Source organism: Mustela nigripes, chromosome 2, assembly GCF_022355385.1.
Source record: "Mustela nigripes isolate SB6536 chromosome 2, MUSNIG.SB6536, whole genome shotgun sequence".
Lineage (NCBI taxonomy): Eukaryota > Metazoa > Chordata > Mammalia > Carnivora > Mustelidae > Mustela > Mustela nigripes.
In genome coordinates this window covers 97,933,612-97,951,177 of record NC_081558.1, presented here as the reverse complement: position 1 = coordinate 97,951,177, position 17,566 = coordinate 97,933,612, and the positions used below count along the sequence as shown (strand labels likewise).

The 17,566-nt window shown below is 37.2% G+C and overlaps 1 protein-coding gene across 1 annotated transcript in view; it reads left to right on the top strand.

Moving 5' to 3' along the window:
• KPNA1 (karyopherin subunit alpha 1) overlaps positions 1-17,339 on the top strand; it is a 66,767-nt gene extending 49,428 nt beyond the window's left edge. Inside the window, exons 7-14 of the mRNA XM_059391059.1 lie at positions 1,097-1,185; positions 1,519-1,618; positions 2,212-2,375; positions 3,147-3,225; positions 7,235-7,360; positions 9,007-9,134; positions 13,531-13,709; positions 14,997-17,339. Of these exons, the coding sequence (XP_059247042.1) occupies positions 1,097-1,185; positions 1,519-1,618; positions 2,212-2,375; positions 3,147-3,225; positions 7,235-7,360; positions 9,007-9,134; positions 13,531-13,709; positions 14,997-15,184 (1,053 nt within the window). The 3' untranslated portion in view covers positions 15,185-17,339. The remainder of the gene's footprint in view (positions 1-1,096; positions 1,186-1,518; positions 1,619-2,211; positions 2,376-3,146; positions 3,226-7,234; positions 7,361-9,006; positions 9,135-13,530; positions 13,710-14,996) is intronic.
• Positions 17,340-17,566: the final 227 nt, after the last annotated feature.

Genomic DNA, 17,566 nt, shown 5'->3' with positions numbered 1-17,566 from the left:
CTTCTGACCCTGAATTTTTAAAAAATTCCTATATACTTTTTATTTTTATTTTATTATTATCATTATTTTTAAAGATTTTATTTTTTAAGTACTCTGTATACCCAGTGTGGGGACTTGAACTCATGAGATCAGCTCTTGCATGCTCCACCCACTGAGCCAGCCAGCCACCCTGAGCCCTATATACTTTTTATTTTTTTAAAGATTTATTTATTTTAGAGTGAGAGAGCACATGAGCAAGGGCAGGGGTTGGAGGAAAGGCGGGAGGTGGTGGGGGGAGAGAGAGAGAATCCCAGGCAGAGACTCCCTGCTGAATGTGGAGCCTGATGAAAGGCTGGATCCCAAGACCCTGAGATCAGGACCTGAGCTGAAATCAAGAGTCAGATGCTTAACTGACTGAGTCATCCAGGCACCCCAGCCCTATATACTTTTTAGATCATGTAAGCAGTTACTGAGCATTTACTTATACGGATCTCTAGTGTTGATGGAAGGAGCAGGTCTTTGCCACATTTGCGTAGAAAAGGACCTAGAAAACATTTATTTTTTATTACTGCAAACTTTGTCAAATTCATAAATCTAAATCATTGCTAAATGCGTATGATTTTCTTCTGCAGCTTGAGGTATAATTTACAGAAAACTGCATATATTTAAAAAGTACAATTTGATAAGATTTGACATATGTATATACTCATAAAACCATCATCACATTCAAGATCTATATCCATTACCCCCAGAAGTTTGACAGCTTTCTGCATTTTGATTGCTTTTAAAATCTCTGTTCACTGTTTTCTTTTGTAAGCAAGCTTAAAATACATTTTTAACCAGCTGAGTATATAAGAACTGGTTCCTCCCTTTAATAAGTTTATGCCATGACTGTTCAAATATATACTTTATAGTATGATGGATCTTCTTCCCTCAATCCCACAACTATTTCATTTGATTCCCTGATAATGAACTTCTATGAGAAGTATTAATAGTGCTTATGTGTATGTTGATTAATTACTATATAATTTTGTAAAGAGTTATTGTGGTTGTTTTGACATCTTTTCTGAGAGAATTATACTACACAACCTATCATTAATGAATAATTCTTTCTCAGGCAGTCTGGGCTCTTGGCAACATTGCTGGAGATAGTACCATGTGCAGGGACTATGTCTTAGACTGCAATATTCTTCCCCCTCTTCTGCAGTAAGTTTATTTCTATTATTATTACTATTTTTTGAGTAGTAAAAATATGGAAGTTTCTCAGAAAGTAGTGCATCTTTAGAAATAATTTTGGATTTTCTGTTGTTATTTTTTATTACAGATACTTTCTTACTAACCTGTTCAGATCATTCTTCAGGCATTTTGTCTTACTCCAGTGCCAAAATTTGGGATTAGTGCTATTAGAATTAATTCAGCTTTATTGTTCTGGAGAAAAGCTATTTAAAGACATGTGTTGATCAGTAGCTCTAATATTTATCTTATGCTAGGAGAAAATTAATGTTCATTATATAGTTTATCATTGTATCATGCTTACAGGTTATTTTCAAAGCAAAACCGCCTGACCATGACCCGGAATGCAGTATGGGCTCTGTCTAATCTCTGTAGAGGGAAAAGTCCACCTCCAGAATTTGCAAAGGTAAGGATTATGCTTGTGGGAAATGAGCAGAAAAAGTACAGTTAAAAGAATGTAGCAGCGAATTTTAATGTGAACAGAAAGAGGTGATAATTTTTCATAAAATCTAAAGTGTTGGAATTTTATCTGTTTCTGGAGAAATAGGACTTTTTGAGGGGGGGGATGTTAATTTGGGATAAATTTTCACTGACCATAAAAAGCTCTAAATTAATCTTAAAACCTAGCATTTTTTATTTATAGCAAAGTATCTAAAACAAAAATTTTTTTAGCTCTACCACTTGTGAAAGTTTCTTTACCTCTTTGGTCCAGAAAGAGTGTGTTTCAACAAGGAACCTCACTCTGAAAATTGGTATATACTTCCATCTTTGAAATTATTTTCCTTAGTCTCTGACCACCTCATCAAAGTAAATTGCAGGGCACTGACAGCATTCCCAAAGATGGAAATGCAACTTGGCCATTTGCTACTCTATTTCTAGAAGTATTAATCACCCCAGAAGTTATCATCTGTGTGCCTGATTGCCTTTTGGAGTTTCTCTCCTCACTTCTAGCTTTTGTTCTGCTAAATTTTCATATTATCATATCATCTTCCCTTACAGGTTTCCCCCTGTCTGAATGTGCTTTCCTGGCTGTTATTTGTCAGTGACACTGATGTACTGGCTGATGCCTGCTGGGCCCTCTCATATCTATCGGATGGACCTAATGATAAAATCCAAGCCGTCATTGATGCTGGAGTATGTAGGAGACTTGTGGAGCTGTTGATGTAAGATATCTTAAAGTGTGTCTATTCTTTTGTCCTTGTATTAGTTTATTAGTTTTCTAGATATTGATAAATATTAATACGTTATACTGATTTACTGTGCTTTGGGCTGCTCTCTTTTGTTACTTATATTGATATCAAGTCTGTTTGTTTTGAGGCTTATATAAAGAACAGCTCTTTCTTTTGCTGCGAACAGTCTTTCAACAAGAGCATTTGGAAAACTCTCATCTGTGTAATTAAGCTAATGTTTAATGACCTGAGCCCAGCCTCAGGATAGATGGCAAAAGGCATATTGCCACTTAAGAGTCGATCCTGAGGCACCTGGGTGGCTCAGTCAGTTAAATAATGACCGACTCTTGATTGGGGCATAGGTCACGATCTCAGGGTGGGGAGATGAGCCCTGCGTCGAGCTGTGCACTGGGCATGGAGGCTGCTGAAGATTTTCTCTCCCTCACCCTCTGCTGCCCTCCCCCGTTTAAATAAGTAAAGAGGAAGTAAAAACTGTATTAATGAGAGGGAAAAGTAATAATCCAGGTGATTGAATACCTGGGAAAGATTATTAAGAAAGATTTGTAGTTTTTATCCAAAAATAGTAAAGGCAGAGCTCTCCCAGGGAATACCAAACCCATCCTCACAGGGTTCCCTTGAGAACCCCCACAGACAGGTGCCTTTGTGCTCTAAAGTTACATCGCATTATTTGGTTTGGATTTCAGCCCTAAGGAAAAGAGACTAAGGATAGAACTGTTGGATTAATATTTCTTTTTATGGTTGCAGGCATAATGATTATAAGGTGGTTTCTCCTGCTTTGCGGGCTGTGGGAAACATTGTCACAGGCGATGATATTCAGACGCAGGTATGAGTAAGTGGTAACTTTTTTTTTTCTTTCAGAAACAGTACATTGAACCCCATGGTTATGTTCCTATTAAGAGTATTTAATTCCATATTATTAGGGAGAATTGACACTGTTTCATTAATGTTTGTTAAAAATGTTGCCTTGGCTACTTTCAGTACCCTCACTGGCTCTCTTTTGACCTATTGCTATTACAGCAGTTTTGGGTTCCCCTTTGGTTATTCAGTTTATATGAGTAACATCTTTTCTCTGTCATCTTCATTTCGTCTTTAATATCTTCCTTTTCTTTGCACATGGTAAATCTCCAGTGTGATGAGGAGTCTTCCTTGTTCTTAATGTCACCCCTCCCCACTCCATTCAGCTTTTGTATCAAGATATATTCACAGTAGGTTTTTCTAGGTATTTTTCTTTATCCCTCATATGCATTGGCCTTGTCTTTAACATTCTTTTCCTAGGCTTCCATGGTGTTTAAGTGTTTTGGGTCTCCTGCTTCACTGACCATTTCTCTGTAGCAAGCTCCTTTTCCTGTTCTTTCTTGTTTGTGGGATTATCCCCTGAGGGGGATAATTATTCATTGATCTTACTTATAACTTCAGCCATCACCCTGGTGCTGCTTGATTGAGAACTCAGACTCAGGTTTTCGCCTTAGCGCTTAGCCAGTCCTGACTCGCAGGAAGGCAAATTTAATGCCTACACTTTTCTAATCCCTAAAATTTTGATTTGTACTTGAAGGTCTTCCAGTTCTAATACTTACTTTAAATTTATGCTGTCTGGAAGGGAACTCATTATTTTCCCTGGTATATCTGGACCTCTGCTTATTTATGTTACCTCTCTCAGTGAATGAGGACACCCAACAGTTGACCATGTCCAAAACCTGTACATTAGCTCTCTCATTAGTCATTAAGTGCCATCCTCCTCATCCTTTGCAGTGCTTAGTTCAGACATTTCTTGTTCCATTCTTATATCACCAGAAGGATGCTTGCAAAATGCAAACTTCATCAGGTCATTCTCTTACCTAAAATCTTTTTATGGTCCTCTGTTGTCCTTTGAGGGTGTTTGAGATCCCTTAAAATGTGGCGCACCTGTTTAATGGAATGCTGTGTAACAGAATGAGGAAGCTCTTAAGCACTGATACAGAGATATCTCCAGGTTACATCATTTAAAAAGAAAAACAGGCAGAAAGTGCATAGAATCTGTTACTATTTATATAAAAGGAGGCAGGGTGGAGAGGAGAAAAAACCCAACATATATGCTTGATTATAATTGCATAAAATTTCTCTGGAAGGAAACACAGGAAACTGGTAACATTGGTTATATGTGGAGACCTGGGTTGCTGGGGTACAGGAATGGAAAGGAAGCTTTTGCCTCTGTAGTCCTTTATTTGCTGCTCATAGAAAGTTTGTCTTTCCCTCCCCATACCATGCTCTGTGCTTATGCCATGTTTATTCCTTGAATTCGCTATGACTATACTCAGCCCTAAGGTTGTTGTTTTTTTTTAAGGTTCTATTTATTTATTTGACAGGCAGAGATCACAAGTAGGCAGAGAAGCAGGCAGAGAGAGAGGAAGGGAAGCAGGCTCCCTGCTGAGCAGAGAGCCCAATGCGGGGCTCGATCCCAGGACCTTGAGATCATGACCTGAGCCAAAGGCTGAGGCTTTAACCCACTGAGCTACCCAGGCGCCCCTCAGCCCTAAGTTTTAACACACACTTGCTTCCCTCTGCAACAAACATAGGCTTGCATCCCCATCCCCGCTCTTAACCACTCCCGCACATGAATCCACACTCTGCCACTAATGTCCTCTCTCATTCTTCAGGTCTTCCCATTAATATTATTTTCTCTGAGAGGCCTTGTTTGCTACCAGACTCTGAAGTTAGGTGTGCCTTCTTTTGTTTCATCCATCATAGCACATGCCACATTGTATCCTAACTACCTAATTATTAGATTGTGAGCTTCTAGAAAGGGGGTGGTGTCTGTCTTGGTCATTTTTGCCCTTCTGTAGTCTTAATAGTTCCTGGCACAATGTAGAAGGACTCAAAAATTACTGAATGAAGGAAGTTCTATATCTATACATCTAGTTCTGATGTCCCTCAAGTACTGCTTCTGGGTCTCCAATAGCCTATTAGATATTTCTGCTTGCATGTCTCACATTTGTATCTCTCACAGTTTATCTTCTTCCCTGCAGAAGTCTGGTAGCAAGTCTTTTTTTTTTTTTCTTTTTCCATTTCAGTTAATGAGGTAACTATTCAACTGCCCTCCCCCCCGAAACCTTGCAGTCATATCTGGTGTCTCCATCTCTCGTTGATTCTTAGTGTCTCAGTATCTTCATCTAATTACCTTAGTTTGGTCTATGTTTTCTCATACACAAGGGTCACTGCTGTACCTACCTGATTTATCTTCCTAGTCTCCCCAGCATTTACCCCTCTCATTTGACTCTTCCTAGTAATAGTTTAATCTTTCCTACAACAACCTTGTTCACATTACCTTCTGAAAACAGTGAACTTCTTTAATGATTATGGGATAAAGAATCTTGAAAGACTAAAGAATTTGTACTTCAGGATTTTAGTCTCTTTCTTGTAGCCTACTGTTAATTTTGGGGTTAATGAACTCTTCCTTAATAAAGCCTTACTGCTCTATTCTTTCCTTATTTTGGTACTTTGTGGTAGCTTGTCTCAGCACTTTTTCATTGCCAGCCTTTCTTCTCTGCTGTGTCCTCCCTCTTCTTTGCTTATGAAATCCTATCTGCGTTTCAAGGCACTTCCCCCAACCCCACAAAGTCTTTTTTCCTGACCACTCTGAGAGTATTGTCTTTAACTGGTGACAGGTTTATTATTATTTTTTTGGCATGTGTATTTTCGAAATCACATCTTTGGTATTTAAAAAATTGCTTTGTAGTATCTTTTATACTGTTAAAATTGTGTTTCTTTAACCACATGTTTTATTATTTTTTGAGCTGTATTAGATAGGCAGAAATGGCTTCGTTTTAATTTGCATTTCTTTCATTACTTGTGAGGGAGGTAATCTATTAAAATTGTTTCTTTTAACAATTTACGTATTAAAGACAGCAATCCTTTTATCTGTTGAAATTTTTTTTATGTAGTGTGCATTTTAATTTTTATATATTTTTGACATGCAAATATTTGATGAAGTTTTATTTTCCCCTGTAATTTCTTTCATTGTTTTTATGCTTGTAAAGTCCTTCATTATCCCCAAACCAGTTATTTACTGATATTTTCTTTGTTTTTTGGTGTGTTTGTATGTGTACTCTTTAAATTAGTTGTGGGTTTATTTTGGTAATGGGTTAAGAATTGGACTTTCTAAAAAAATACTTTTTAAAAATAAAAAAATGTTTTTCCAACTAGTTAACTTCTGTAGGAACTTTATTATATATTTAATTCCTTATAAAGACCTGTATTAGTTTCTAGACTAGATGCCTGTTCTTTTACTATTACTCAGTGATTGATTCTTGAGCCTACCACATACTCTTTCAGTCATTGTAACTTATGAGTTTAGTTTTGGTAGACTAGATCTCCTTCATGTGTCTTTGTCTTACTCTCCCTCCCCTTTGTAAGCTGTTTGAAAGCTGGAGACATATCCTGCCTTTCTGTCCTCTGAAGCACTTCGTGTACTTCAGTAAGTGGGTATTTGTCGATTGTGTGTTACCAGAAGACTTAAAAATCTGAGACCACTTCTGAATTTCTGGCCACTTGATCTATTTACCCACCCAAAAGACTTTTTCATTCCTATTAGGATAGGAAGGTGAAGGACTAATACATTATTATGCCTTATGAGGTAGCAGTTATACAATTGTAATGTGTATAACAAAACTGCTTTGATAATCTTAGAAACTAATACTTACTGGCACTGAATACTTTTTTACATATATAAAGTTATTTCTTACTAAAATTTCAAGGGGAGACATTATTTCTTTGCTTATATTGTTCCTAAAATAAATGAGTTAAAGATTTACCTTTGTTTGGTCAGTAGAGAGTAAGTTTCAAACTTTTCTGTTTAGGTAATTTTGAATTGCTCAGCTCTGCAGAGTTTATTGCATTTGCTGAGTAGCCCAAAGGAATCTATCAAAAAGGAAGCATGTTGGACAATATCTAATATCACAGCTGGAAATAGAGCACAGATTCAGGTAATCCCATAGCATCTGTCTTTTTTCTTCTATTTTTATTTTTAGGTTTTAGTTTTTTTTGTTGCCTTAAATTTTTTTTTCGTTACTACCTTGGAGACCATGAACTTCCAACACTGTTGTCTTGTTTAGTTTACTTTTTTTTTTTTTAATTTTAACCTACCTTACAAAAGTACAGAATTTTGAAACTTTGGTTTTTTTTCCTTTGCCTTCAATATTTGATGATTTGCCGAGACCCAACAGATAGTGTCTTACATTTTCGAAAGGTTTTGATGGTCTTTATTAAACAGCTTAGCTTTACTCTTGCCAAATAAAATTTTTTTCTAGTAGACCCATGTATTGGGTAATTTCAGTTTCTTATAAAACCTTTGGGGACCCACTTTTCTCTAAATGGTTATCTGCCTTTTCATTTTATTCTTCTATTAGGTGGGAAAGTAACCCCAGTGGAAGATAAAGCAAGCAGTGGGCTGAAGGTCACCATAGGTCCTAAGAAAGGCTAAACAACTGGTTATGAAACATAAAACACAGACCAATGGGACTTTGAGCTGAGTGGAATCAGAGAGGTTATCTCTTCCAGTATTCTCTTTTAAGGATGAAACTAAGGATCAGAGAAAGTGATTTGCTCAAGGACATCCCTAGTAAATGACAGGATCGAGATGAAGTGTCTTTCCACTAACTTTGCTGACTTTCTTCACCAGTATAACAGAGTTCTTGATCAGGAAACCGTGGTTGATGAATCATTAAATTCTACTCCTGAAACCAATATTACACTATATGTTATCTAACTAGAATTTAAATAAAAACTTGAAACAAACAAAACAAAAAAAAAGCATGGTTAGTCATCCCCAGAATGCTGCCAGGGACTGAGATTGATAGCTATTAACAGTACATACGAGGTGATTTAAGCTGTAGTTGATTGCCTGCTACGATCAGGCTCTCCTGTAGAATTTCTCAGTTTCTTGATAGAGGAAATGATACAAAACCCATTTTAGGTTTTTTAACTTAGGAGAAAAATATATGAGGGGGAAGTGAGTGAAAGTGCTTTGTCCCAACTACAGGCTATGCTGGTAATCTGGGTGGGAGGTGGTAGGTTGGAATAGGATTGGGATGTTTTAAATATAGAATGTAAAGGAGACTTAGTGACTGATAATATTTAGAATAAGTAAATACAAAAAGAGCCTTTGTAAATACAAAAAAAGGTTTGAGAGGAGACCTTATGTAGAGGGTGGATGAGGTAAAGTGATTAGCAAATCTAAAGCAAGCTGTTGGCCACCATGGGCTGGGGCACCCAGAAGTGAGGACTGGAGGATTACAGTACACATGTCAGAGTTGGATGCTGTGAAAGAAATGAGACTAGCAGAGGAACAGAAAATTGAACTTTTGTAATCTATTACTGTGGGTGGAACAAGAGAGGACAATCAAAGAGAAAAGAACTCAAGGAAAAACCAAGAGATTATAAGATCCCAGACTCCAGGGAGTGTTACCAGTGATACCAAGTATGGTTGAAAGGTTATGGTAAGAGAATTTAAACTCCTTCCAGTTAATTTTTAACAGGGGGAGGGGTGTTATTAGTGAAGCCAGCTATAAAGTTAAAATTAGCATCATGAACATTTTTGAAATTTGTAATTTCCCTTTTCATTTAATTTCAGACTGTGATAGATGCCAACATTTTTCCAGCCCTCATTAGTATATTACAAACTGCTGAGTTTCGGACAAGGAAAGAAGCAGCTTGGGCCATCACAAATGCAACTTCTGGAGGATCAGCTGAACAGATCAAGTAAGTACTAGTTAGGTAGCATCTTGTAAATTAAAGGAAAAATCAGGTCTGCTAGTTTAGAATGCTCAGTTCTAACCTCTTAGAAGATTGTTCTGAGTTTCATAACTAGACTCAAATGTGTATTTAATTTTTCTCCCATTCCTTCCAGCTGAAATAATTCCAGGATAATAGAAGTAAGGCACAGTTGAGGTTTGAGAGAAAAGAAGTATTTATGGGGCGGCTTTAGCCTAATCTGGAGTTTTTTGATCAGAAAAATCTTAGGTAGTCTAGAAAGTTAGTAGAGTCCTTAGAGTCCAACTTTGGTATTTAACTTTTGCTATTTTAGTTTAGATGTCATAATTTCGATCAGACTTTGAAAGAGAGGTGTATCTGAGAATAAAATGCCAAATTCACTAGAGTCAGTGGATCCTAAATTCCTGTAATGTTCAGTAAAGGGAGAGAGCTGTAGTAGCTTGAGACTTAAATGGCCCCTTGGGTGGTTTATAATCTTAATGGCTAGAGAGGGCATAAATATGGACAGGAATCAGTTCCTCAAAGAAAACATCATATAGTTAAATGTTAAATTATGGACAGTTTTTCAATTAAAAGATTAATGATGAATATAAGAATGGTACTTAGATTCTTCTTTAGCCTGCCTTAACTTTCTTTATGGGGAATTCAGATGAGGGGGAAGGTGAGTTTAAATGAACGTTGAAGTTATAACCCCTTCCTTATATATACTATCAGAACGATACAGCTACTTCTTGTATTGTTGCTTTGTGGGTTAAGTGTTGGCATTAATTAACCAATACTAATTTTTAGGTCTCTATAGGAATGTAAAAGGTAGTCCTAACATTTCAGAAGTTGATTAGGTAGAGAAGGTAGCTGTGTACCTAAAATAATAAAATAAATTAACACTGCAGATAGCTGTTTTGGTAAAGTTCTTCATGGAAAGGTTTTCAAGGAAGACTAAGTGGTCTTCAGAGGCATTTTGTATGAGATTAAGGTCTTTTTTAACCTCCTAAGATTCTGGTTCTGGGGTACTATGATTTTAAGTATGCCACCACTGGTAATGACATTTATCTCAGTGATGATAGTAGAAGTACTGCAGAAGTTATAATATGGTTTCTTAACTGAAGTGGTTAAATTATACACATATTTTTTTTTAATCTTTTTTTTTTTTAAGATTTTATTTATTTATTTGAGAGAGAGACAGTGAGAGAGAGCATGAATGAGGAGAAGGTCAGAGAGCGAAGCAGACTCCCCATGGAGCTGGGAGCCTGATGCGGGACTCGATTCCAGGACTCCGGGATCATGACCTGAGCCGAAGGCAGTCGTCCAACCAACTGAGCCACCCAGGCGTCCCCCTATACACATATTTTTAAAACATTTTTAAAATACTGTAGTAGATTTCATCAGAAAGTGTTCAGGGGTATTTTGCTTTGTTAGAGAAGAATAGAAAGGCTCCTTAACTATTCCTTTTTAAAATTCAGCATAGCTGTTTATATTAATGAAGCTCATTTTCAATCTCCTAGCAGTTTCTTCTTAACCAGATGAAGAATTATCTTGAAAAATATTACAGTCCAAATTATAGAAAATAAACTGACTTTATCAGTGATAAAAGACATCTGTGTGGATTTGCTTATTCTTATTGAGTAGACAAGACTTAGATGCAAGAACCAACTAGAGTAACTTAGGAAATATTCATAATTTTAGGTTAAATATAAAGAATAAATGTCATTCTTAAGAACCTGTAGATTAGCATTTGATTATATTTAGCCTAAAGATTTAAAGCTTTTTAACAAAAAGAATCTTTTTTTAAAAAAGATTTTATTTATTCGAGAGAGAGCTATCACAGAGGGACAGGGACAGGGAAAAGCAGATGCCCTGCTGAGTGGAGAGCCCATCGTGGGGCTTGTTCCCAGGGCCCTGGGATCATGACCAGAAATGAAGGCAGATCCTCAACCCTGGGCCACCCAGGCACCCTTCTATAAATTGTTCTTTTGCAAGATGAGGAATTAAGTAATCAAAGGGCTTTGGAAACTGGGATGAAGGCCTTAGTCTTTTTTTTTCTTTTTAAGATTTTTATTTATTTATTTGACAGAGAGACAGACAGACACCGAGAGTAGGAACACAAGTAGGGGGAGTAGTAGAGGGAAAGCAGGTCTCCTGCTGAGCGGTGAGCCTGATGTGGGGCTTAGTCCCAGAATCCTGGGATCATGACCTGAGCCGAAGGCAGAAGTTTAACCGCTGAGCTAGCCAGGCGCCCCAGAAGGCCTTTGTCTTGAGTATTGGGAAGACTCTGTCTTTAGCCTTGAGAGTAATATGAAGAACATAATATTTTGAGGAGGAAAGAGCAATTAAGATGCCATTACAATAGTTAGTGTATGGCCAGGATTAATAGTTGTAGCATGAGATAATGAGTCTCAATGCAGGAATGAAGGATCTGTAGGACTTGCTGGTAGGCTTTAAGTAGCAAGGAAAAGGAAGAGTCCAAGGTAACTAGGGAAAATGGTAGGTGTATTTAATTAGGACACAGAGGAAGCAATAGTAGGTTATAATAGTGGTGGTTAATTTCTGTGTACTTTTTATGCTTTTCTGTTTTTCAAATCTGTAACTAACATTTATAATTGTAAAATAGGCTTGGTTATTTTTTATTTTTTATTTTTTAAGATTTATTTATGTGAGAGAGAGAGTGAGTGCGAGTAAGGGGAGGGGCGGAGGTAGAGAAGGGCAGAGAAGCAGACACCCCACTGAGTGCAGAGCTTGATGCAGGGCTTGATCCCAGGATCCTGAGATCCTGATGAGAGCTGAAAACTTTTTGTGTTCTATACAATTTTTGTGTTGTGTAATTCTATAGGTATTGGAATGGTAGAAATAGGACAGAATAGTTCTACTATACTATTTTTTTTAAACAGATTTTTTTTTTTTTAAGATTTATTTATTTATTTGACAGACAGAGATCACAAGTAGGCAGACAGGCAGGCAGAGAGAGAGGAGGAAGCAGGCTCCCTGCTGAGCAGAGACCCCCCCCCCCCCCGACTCGGGTCTCGATCCCAGGACTCTGGGATCATGACCTGAGCAGAAGGCAGAGGCTTAACCCACTGAACCACCCAGCCACCCCAGAATAGTTCTACTTAAAAAAAGAAAAAGAATAGTTCTACAGTAGGATTCCGTCAGCTTCACCTATTCCTCACTAGTCCTCTACCCCCATAGCTCATAACCTCTGGCAACCACTATACTTTTTGTTTTGTTTTTTTTTTTTTAAGGGAGAGGGGCAGGGGGTGAGGCAGAGAAGAAATCTTAAGCAGGTTCCATGCCAAGGGAACCTGGCCCAGGACTGAGCTGAAATCAAGAGTCAGATGTTTAACCAACTGAGCCACCCAGGGACCCCACTTTTTATTGTCTTTATAAAAGTTTGTCTTTTCCAGAATGTCATGTGTTTGGAATCATATAGTATGGAGTCTTTTCAGACTGCTCCTTCATACACTTAGCATGTCTAAGTTTTCTTTCATGTCTTTTCATGGCTTGATAATGCATTTCTTTTTATCATTGACTAATAGTCCATTGTCTGGATGTACTACAGTTTATCCATTAGCCTGTTTAAGAACATCTTGGTTGCTTCTGGTTTTTTATAAATCTGTTATAAATATCTGTGTATAGGTTTTGCTGTGGACCTAAGTTTTCATCTCAATTGGGTGAGTGTCCACAGTATGATTGCTGGATTATACAGAAAGCTTTGTAAAAAAACTGCCAAGCTGTCTTCAAAAGTGATTATCCCATGTCACATTCCCACCAGCAAGAAAATGAGAGTTCGTGTTGCCCCTCATTCTTGTCAGCATTTGGTATTGTCCATTGTTTTGCATTTTAGCCATTGTAAAAGGTGTGGTATCACTGTTATAATTTGCAGTCCCCTGATGACATTTATTAATGATGTTGAGCATCTTTTCATATTTAATTTGCCATTAGATCTTTGGTGAAATGTATGTTCATATCCTTTGCCCATTTTTAAATTGAGTTATTTGTTTTCTTGGAGTTTTAAGAGATCTTTGTACAAAATAGAATTGGCCTGTTGGGCCTGTGGTGCCTTTAGCACCTGTTTTAGAGGTGTGGTTCTATAGAAACAAAGATGAAATTAGTCAGAAGTGTACTGTTTTTTGATGAGTTGCTCATATTTCAGAATAAGAGGGTATTCAGTTTCTTGGAATCCAGTAATTGTGGAGGGGGAAAAATGGGAGATGGTGTTAGAGAATTGGTTTTGTTTAATTTATTTGTAGCTTTGTGGTAAGATGTGGCCTATATGGTTGAATGGGTGCTTATTTTTATCTCTACAGTTTGAGGATGACCCACTTACTTCATGAAAGTTTTATGAAATTAAATGCTTTGTTTGACTAAATTATTCTTTGTATTAATTTAGGTACCTCGTAGAACTTGGTTGTATCAAGCCACTTTGTGATCTCCTCACGGTCATGGACTCTAAGATTGTACAGGTTGCCCTAAATGGCTTGGAAAATATCCTGAGGCTTGGAGAACAAGAAGCCAAAAGGAACGGCACTGGCATTAACCCTTACTGTGCTTTGATTGAAGAAGCATATGGTAAGATAGAGTGTTTAGTAGATGTCCTGAAATTATATTTTTCTTCTTGGTTTTCTGACTTGTCCATATCTGTCCATGAGCACAAACTCATATGAAAAATTTATTTTCTTATGAATAATAACATTTAGTAGGTAGAATAATTATAAAAGAATATGCATTAATTATGCAGAGAAGTGAGTACCCTTCAGTTTAGCCATTTTTTAAATGGCTTTAAAGGATCTTCCCAGTTCCTAGACTCTGCTTGCCCTTATGGGTCCTCTTATATTCTTACTAGGTCATCTGAGCCTCAAGAACATCTGTATCTACTGTAAAGGATTCTACTCCTTTTCTCTTGTAAGATTTAGAGGTCTCATTTTGAAGAGTCACTATTTACCTTTTGGTTTCTTGGTTCTTCCAGTCTCAGTGTTAACTTGGTTACTTAAGTACATTTTTGTTCCTTAAGTGATTTTCATACCCAGGGTTGAAAACCACCACTCTAGGGTTTGTTTATTCCTAAAGTTGGAATTAGGGATCATAGGCTATGTTTGTCTTCCCGTTTATCAGATAATACAGAACTGATTGTATCAAAGTGATTTTAACAAATTACCATTTAAAAAAAAAACCTGACAGTTCCTGTACCTGGAGATGTTTCTCCACAGAAATAACTATTGTTAATCTTTTGAAGTATATATATTTTAACATGGTGATGTGTATGAATATGTATTTTTTTCTTTGAGCAATATTAACATTTATTTCCAGTATTGCTCTAGCGATTAGGTTGCTTATGGCTGCTTACTTAAGTAAAAGAAAAACCTAGCTCAGATGGGCTTAAACTTAGTAAAGGGAGTATGTTGGCTGGTTGTTCTAGTTCGACTTCTTAGTTTAAGTAGTAGAAATTGACTCTGGCTATTTTAAGGGTATTATATACATTTGTTGAAATATTGGATAGCTCAGAATTTAGGATTAGAGCCAAGAATTAATTAGGTCATAGATACAGGTCAAAAGGAACACTTCTGCTACTGGCCTTAGCCACTGGGTGATATGTGAAGACTGTTAAGGAAATTGCTGCTTCTGGGGACTGATTGTTGCTTGCATTGTTTAAGATGCCATTTTGTAATAAGAGCATTCAGATATAATCCCAGTGATAATTTCTATGCTGTTACAAAATACTAACAAGATATAGAGAAGAAAATCTTCCTTTACAATAAGGAGGCATGGCAAAATACAGTTTCATTGGCATTTCCAACAGATACATACAAAGAATATGTATGTACACAGACACAGATTTTTCTTTATTCTTCATTCTAGGTCTGGATAAAATTGAGTTCTTACAGAGTCATGAAAACCAGGAGATCTACCAGAAGGCCTTTGATCTTATCGAGCATTACTTCGGGACCGAGGATGAGGACAGCAGCATTGCGCCCCAGGTTGACCTTAGTCAGCAGCAGTACATCTTCCAGCAGTGTGAGGCTCCTATGGAAGGTTTCCAGCTTTGAAGCAATACTCTGCTTTCGTGTTCCTGTGTCAGACCAGGCTACCCAGTCAAGTCCTCTTGTGGAGCCCACAGTCCTCATGGAGCTAACTTCTCAAATGTTTTCCATAATACTGTTTGCGCTCATTTGCTTGCCTTGCGCACCTGCTCTCTTATACACATCTGGAAAACCTCTGGCTCTCTGTGGTGGAATACCCTTCTAATAAAAAGGGTAACCAGAACGGCCCACTCTCACGGAAAATCCCTAGGCTTTGGAGATCCGCACTTATATATTATAAGAGTCATGGGATTATACACATATTAATGTGGCTCCCTGTCTTTGTGGGGGAAAAAGAGGACTCCTCCTCATTCCCTTTAAAGTGGGGAAAAACACTGATATTAAAAGATGAGACTAAACCTTTATCTTGAATTTCACACAACTACTTGCAACAAGGGGAGATGTTTAGACCTGTTGTGTACACTTCAGAGTACTTCTCGTGAGTTCTTCCACAGTGAACCCTTGGATTACCTGGTGGCTTTTCTAGCCAAATTTGCATTAATCCTTACTGAGACTGGATGGTTTTCTTTCCTCTATTGGCGCCATTCTTCACAGATATTAAAGTTAAACCATCCGCTCCCTCACCTTCAGCCTTCAGTGAATGTGCTTTCTAGTTGTCAGGAATGCTGAAGAATTAACACTTTGACTCTTAAATGTGATACTGGTTTGAAGATTCCCTTAGAGCAGAAAGGAGAGGGGCATTAATTTGTATGGCTCTTGCTTCTCTTTGGTCTTATGTGTCTTAGGATTTGGAAGTGGTTCAGTTTTAATGCTGGTATGAAGACTTAGAATCCTTAGTAATCAAAACAATATCCTGTAATTCAGTATAAAAAAGTAAAAACAAACAAACCCCCCCCCCCAAATCCCTCCAATTTCCCCAGACTCAACCAGTGTGATTAGAGGCTGTGTTTCTGCATTAAAACAAATGTTTCAGGCTTTGTGGTCCTGATCAAGGTCCTCATTAAATTGGAGTTCACCCTAGGTGCTTTTCCCCACTGTGACTGGCAGATAACACATACTTTTAAAAGTTACTTAGGGAAACCTTTTTTCATAGCCCAGTGCAGCTTGATTTTAATATATTCGTGCTACACACATGATCCTTTTAATGTAGCATCCTTTCTTAAACAAATAATCATCTTCTCAACATGACCTGTTCAACCTAAATAAGGGCAGGGATTTTTTTTTTTTTTTAATAACCTAATTTTTCCCTAATCATTTCATCTACTAGTACTGCCCAGTCAAGTCTCTCCATAAAATGAAAAGTTTCTACCTTCTGGCTCATTTAATGATAACTGCAATGTACCTGCAAATGGCGCTTCCAGTACTGTCTTCAGTGATCCACATTTGTGCTTGGACTGGAATGAAAATATAAGCTTAATTGCCAAGAGAACTGCAACTGAGTTCAATATGACTTCTTGGTGCTAGTTGGCCATCTTGGCTCAATGTTGGGACACACTATCAGAGAAGATTTTTTTGTTGATATGCTGTTCAAAATGAATTCTGAAGGAAAAGTTGCTAACTTCTGTTTCAGAGAAATATCCTTTTAAGCCTCTTTAATCTTGTCCTCTTCTAGAATTCATTATAACCCCAAAATGTAACTATTTGGAAGTTCCCCTGACAGGTTATTATGCATCTCTGGTAAATCCTGCTGAATGTTAGGGATATTCAGAGCTTTCATACCTCATCATGTTGTTATTTAAACAGCCAACTTACGTGACCTGATTTAAACTTTTAAAAAAGTCCACTTCATTCAAAGTAGAAAGATACAAAGACAAAGGACATTTATCAGCCAAGTGTGTGACGCATTCTTCGCAGCTAGTCTGTAGTTGTGTCTGTGCTCTGGATGGATACCGTCTGCCTGTTACTGATGGAGCAGCCACTGCAAAACTAGTCAACTCCCATCTATAACTTTTTCTAGTGCTGCTTTGTGCTGAAAGGACATTTTAGTTTACTGCACTTGACCTGTAAAAGACTTTGATTCTTTGTAATTTTAGGGACAAATTAGGTGGTTAATTTAAAGAAAGACTTTAAATTTTGCCTTTACATCACATTAAAATATAACTTCTTTCAGAAGGGTAATAGAAGCACTGATTCATAGTAAAAATCTTGTTTTTAGCTTTGATTTTTCTTGTGGCTGAGTTTTTTTAACCTGTACATCGCTGGTAACACACCATTTCTCTAGGATATTTTAAATTATGTACCTTCTGCTGGATAATTTTAAAAATTTCAATTCATTTTTGGTAAACCAATTTGAATGGAAAAAGGATAAAGCACACAAAGTTGTTTCCCTGGGTTAGTAAGAAGAGTGTACATTGGGAGTTTTGCATTTGCGGGTGTCTCAGTGAATGA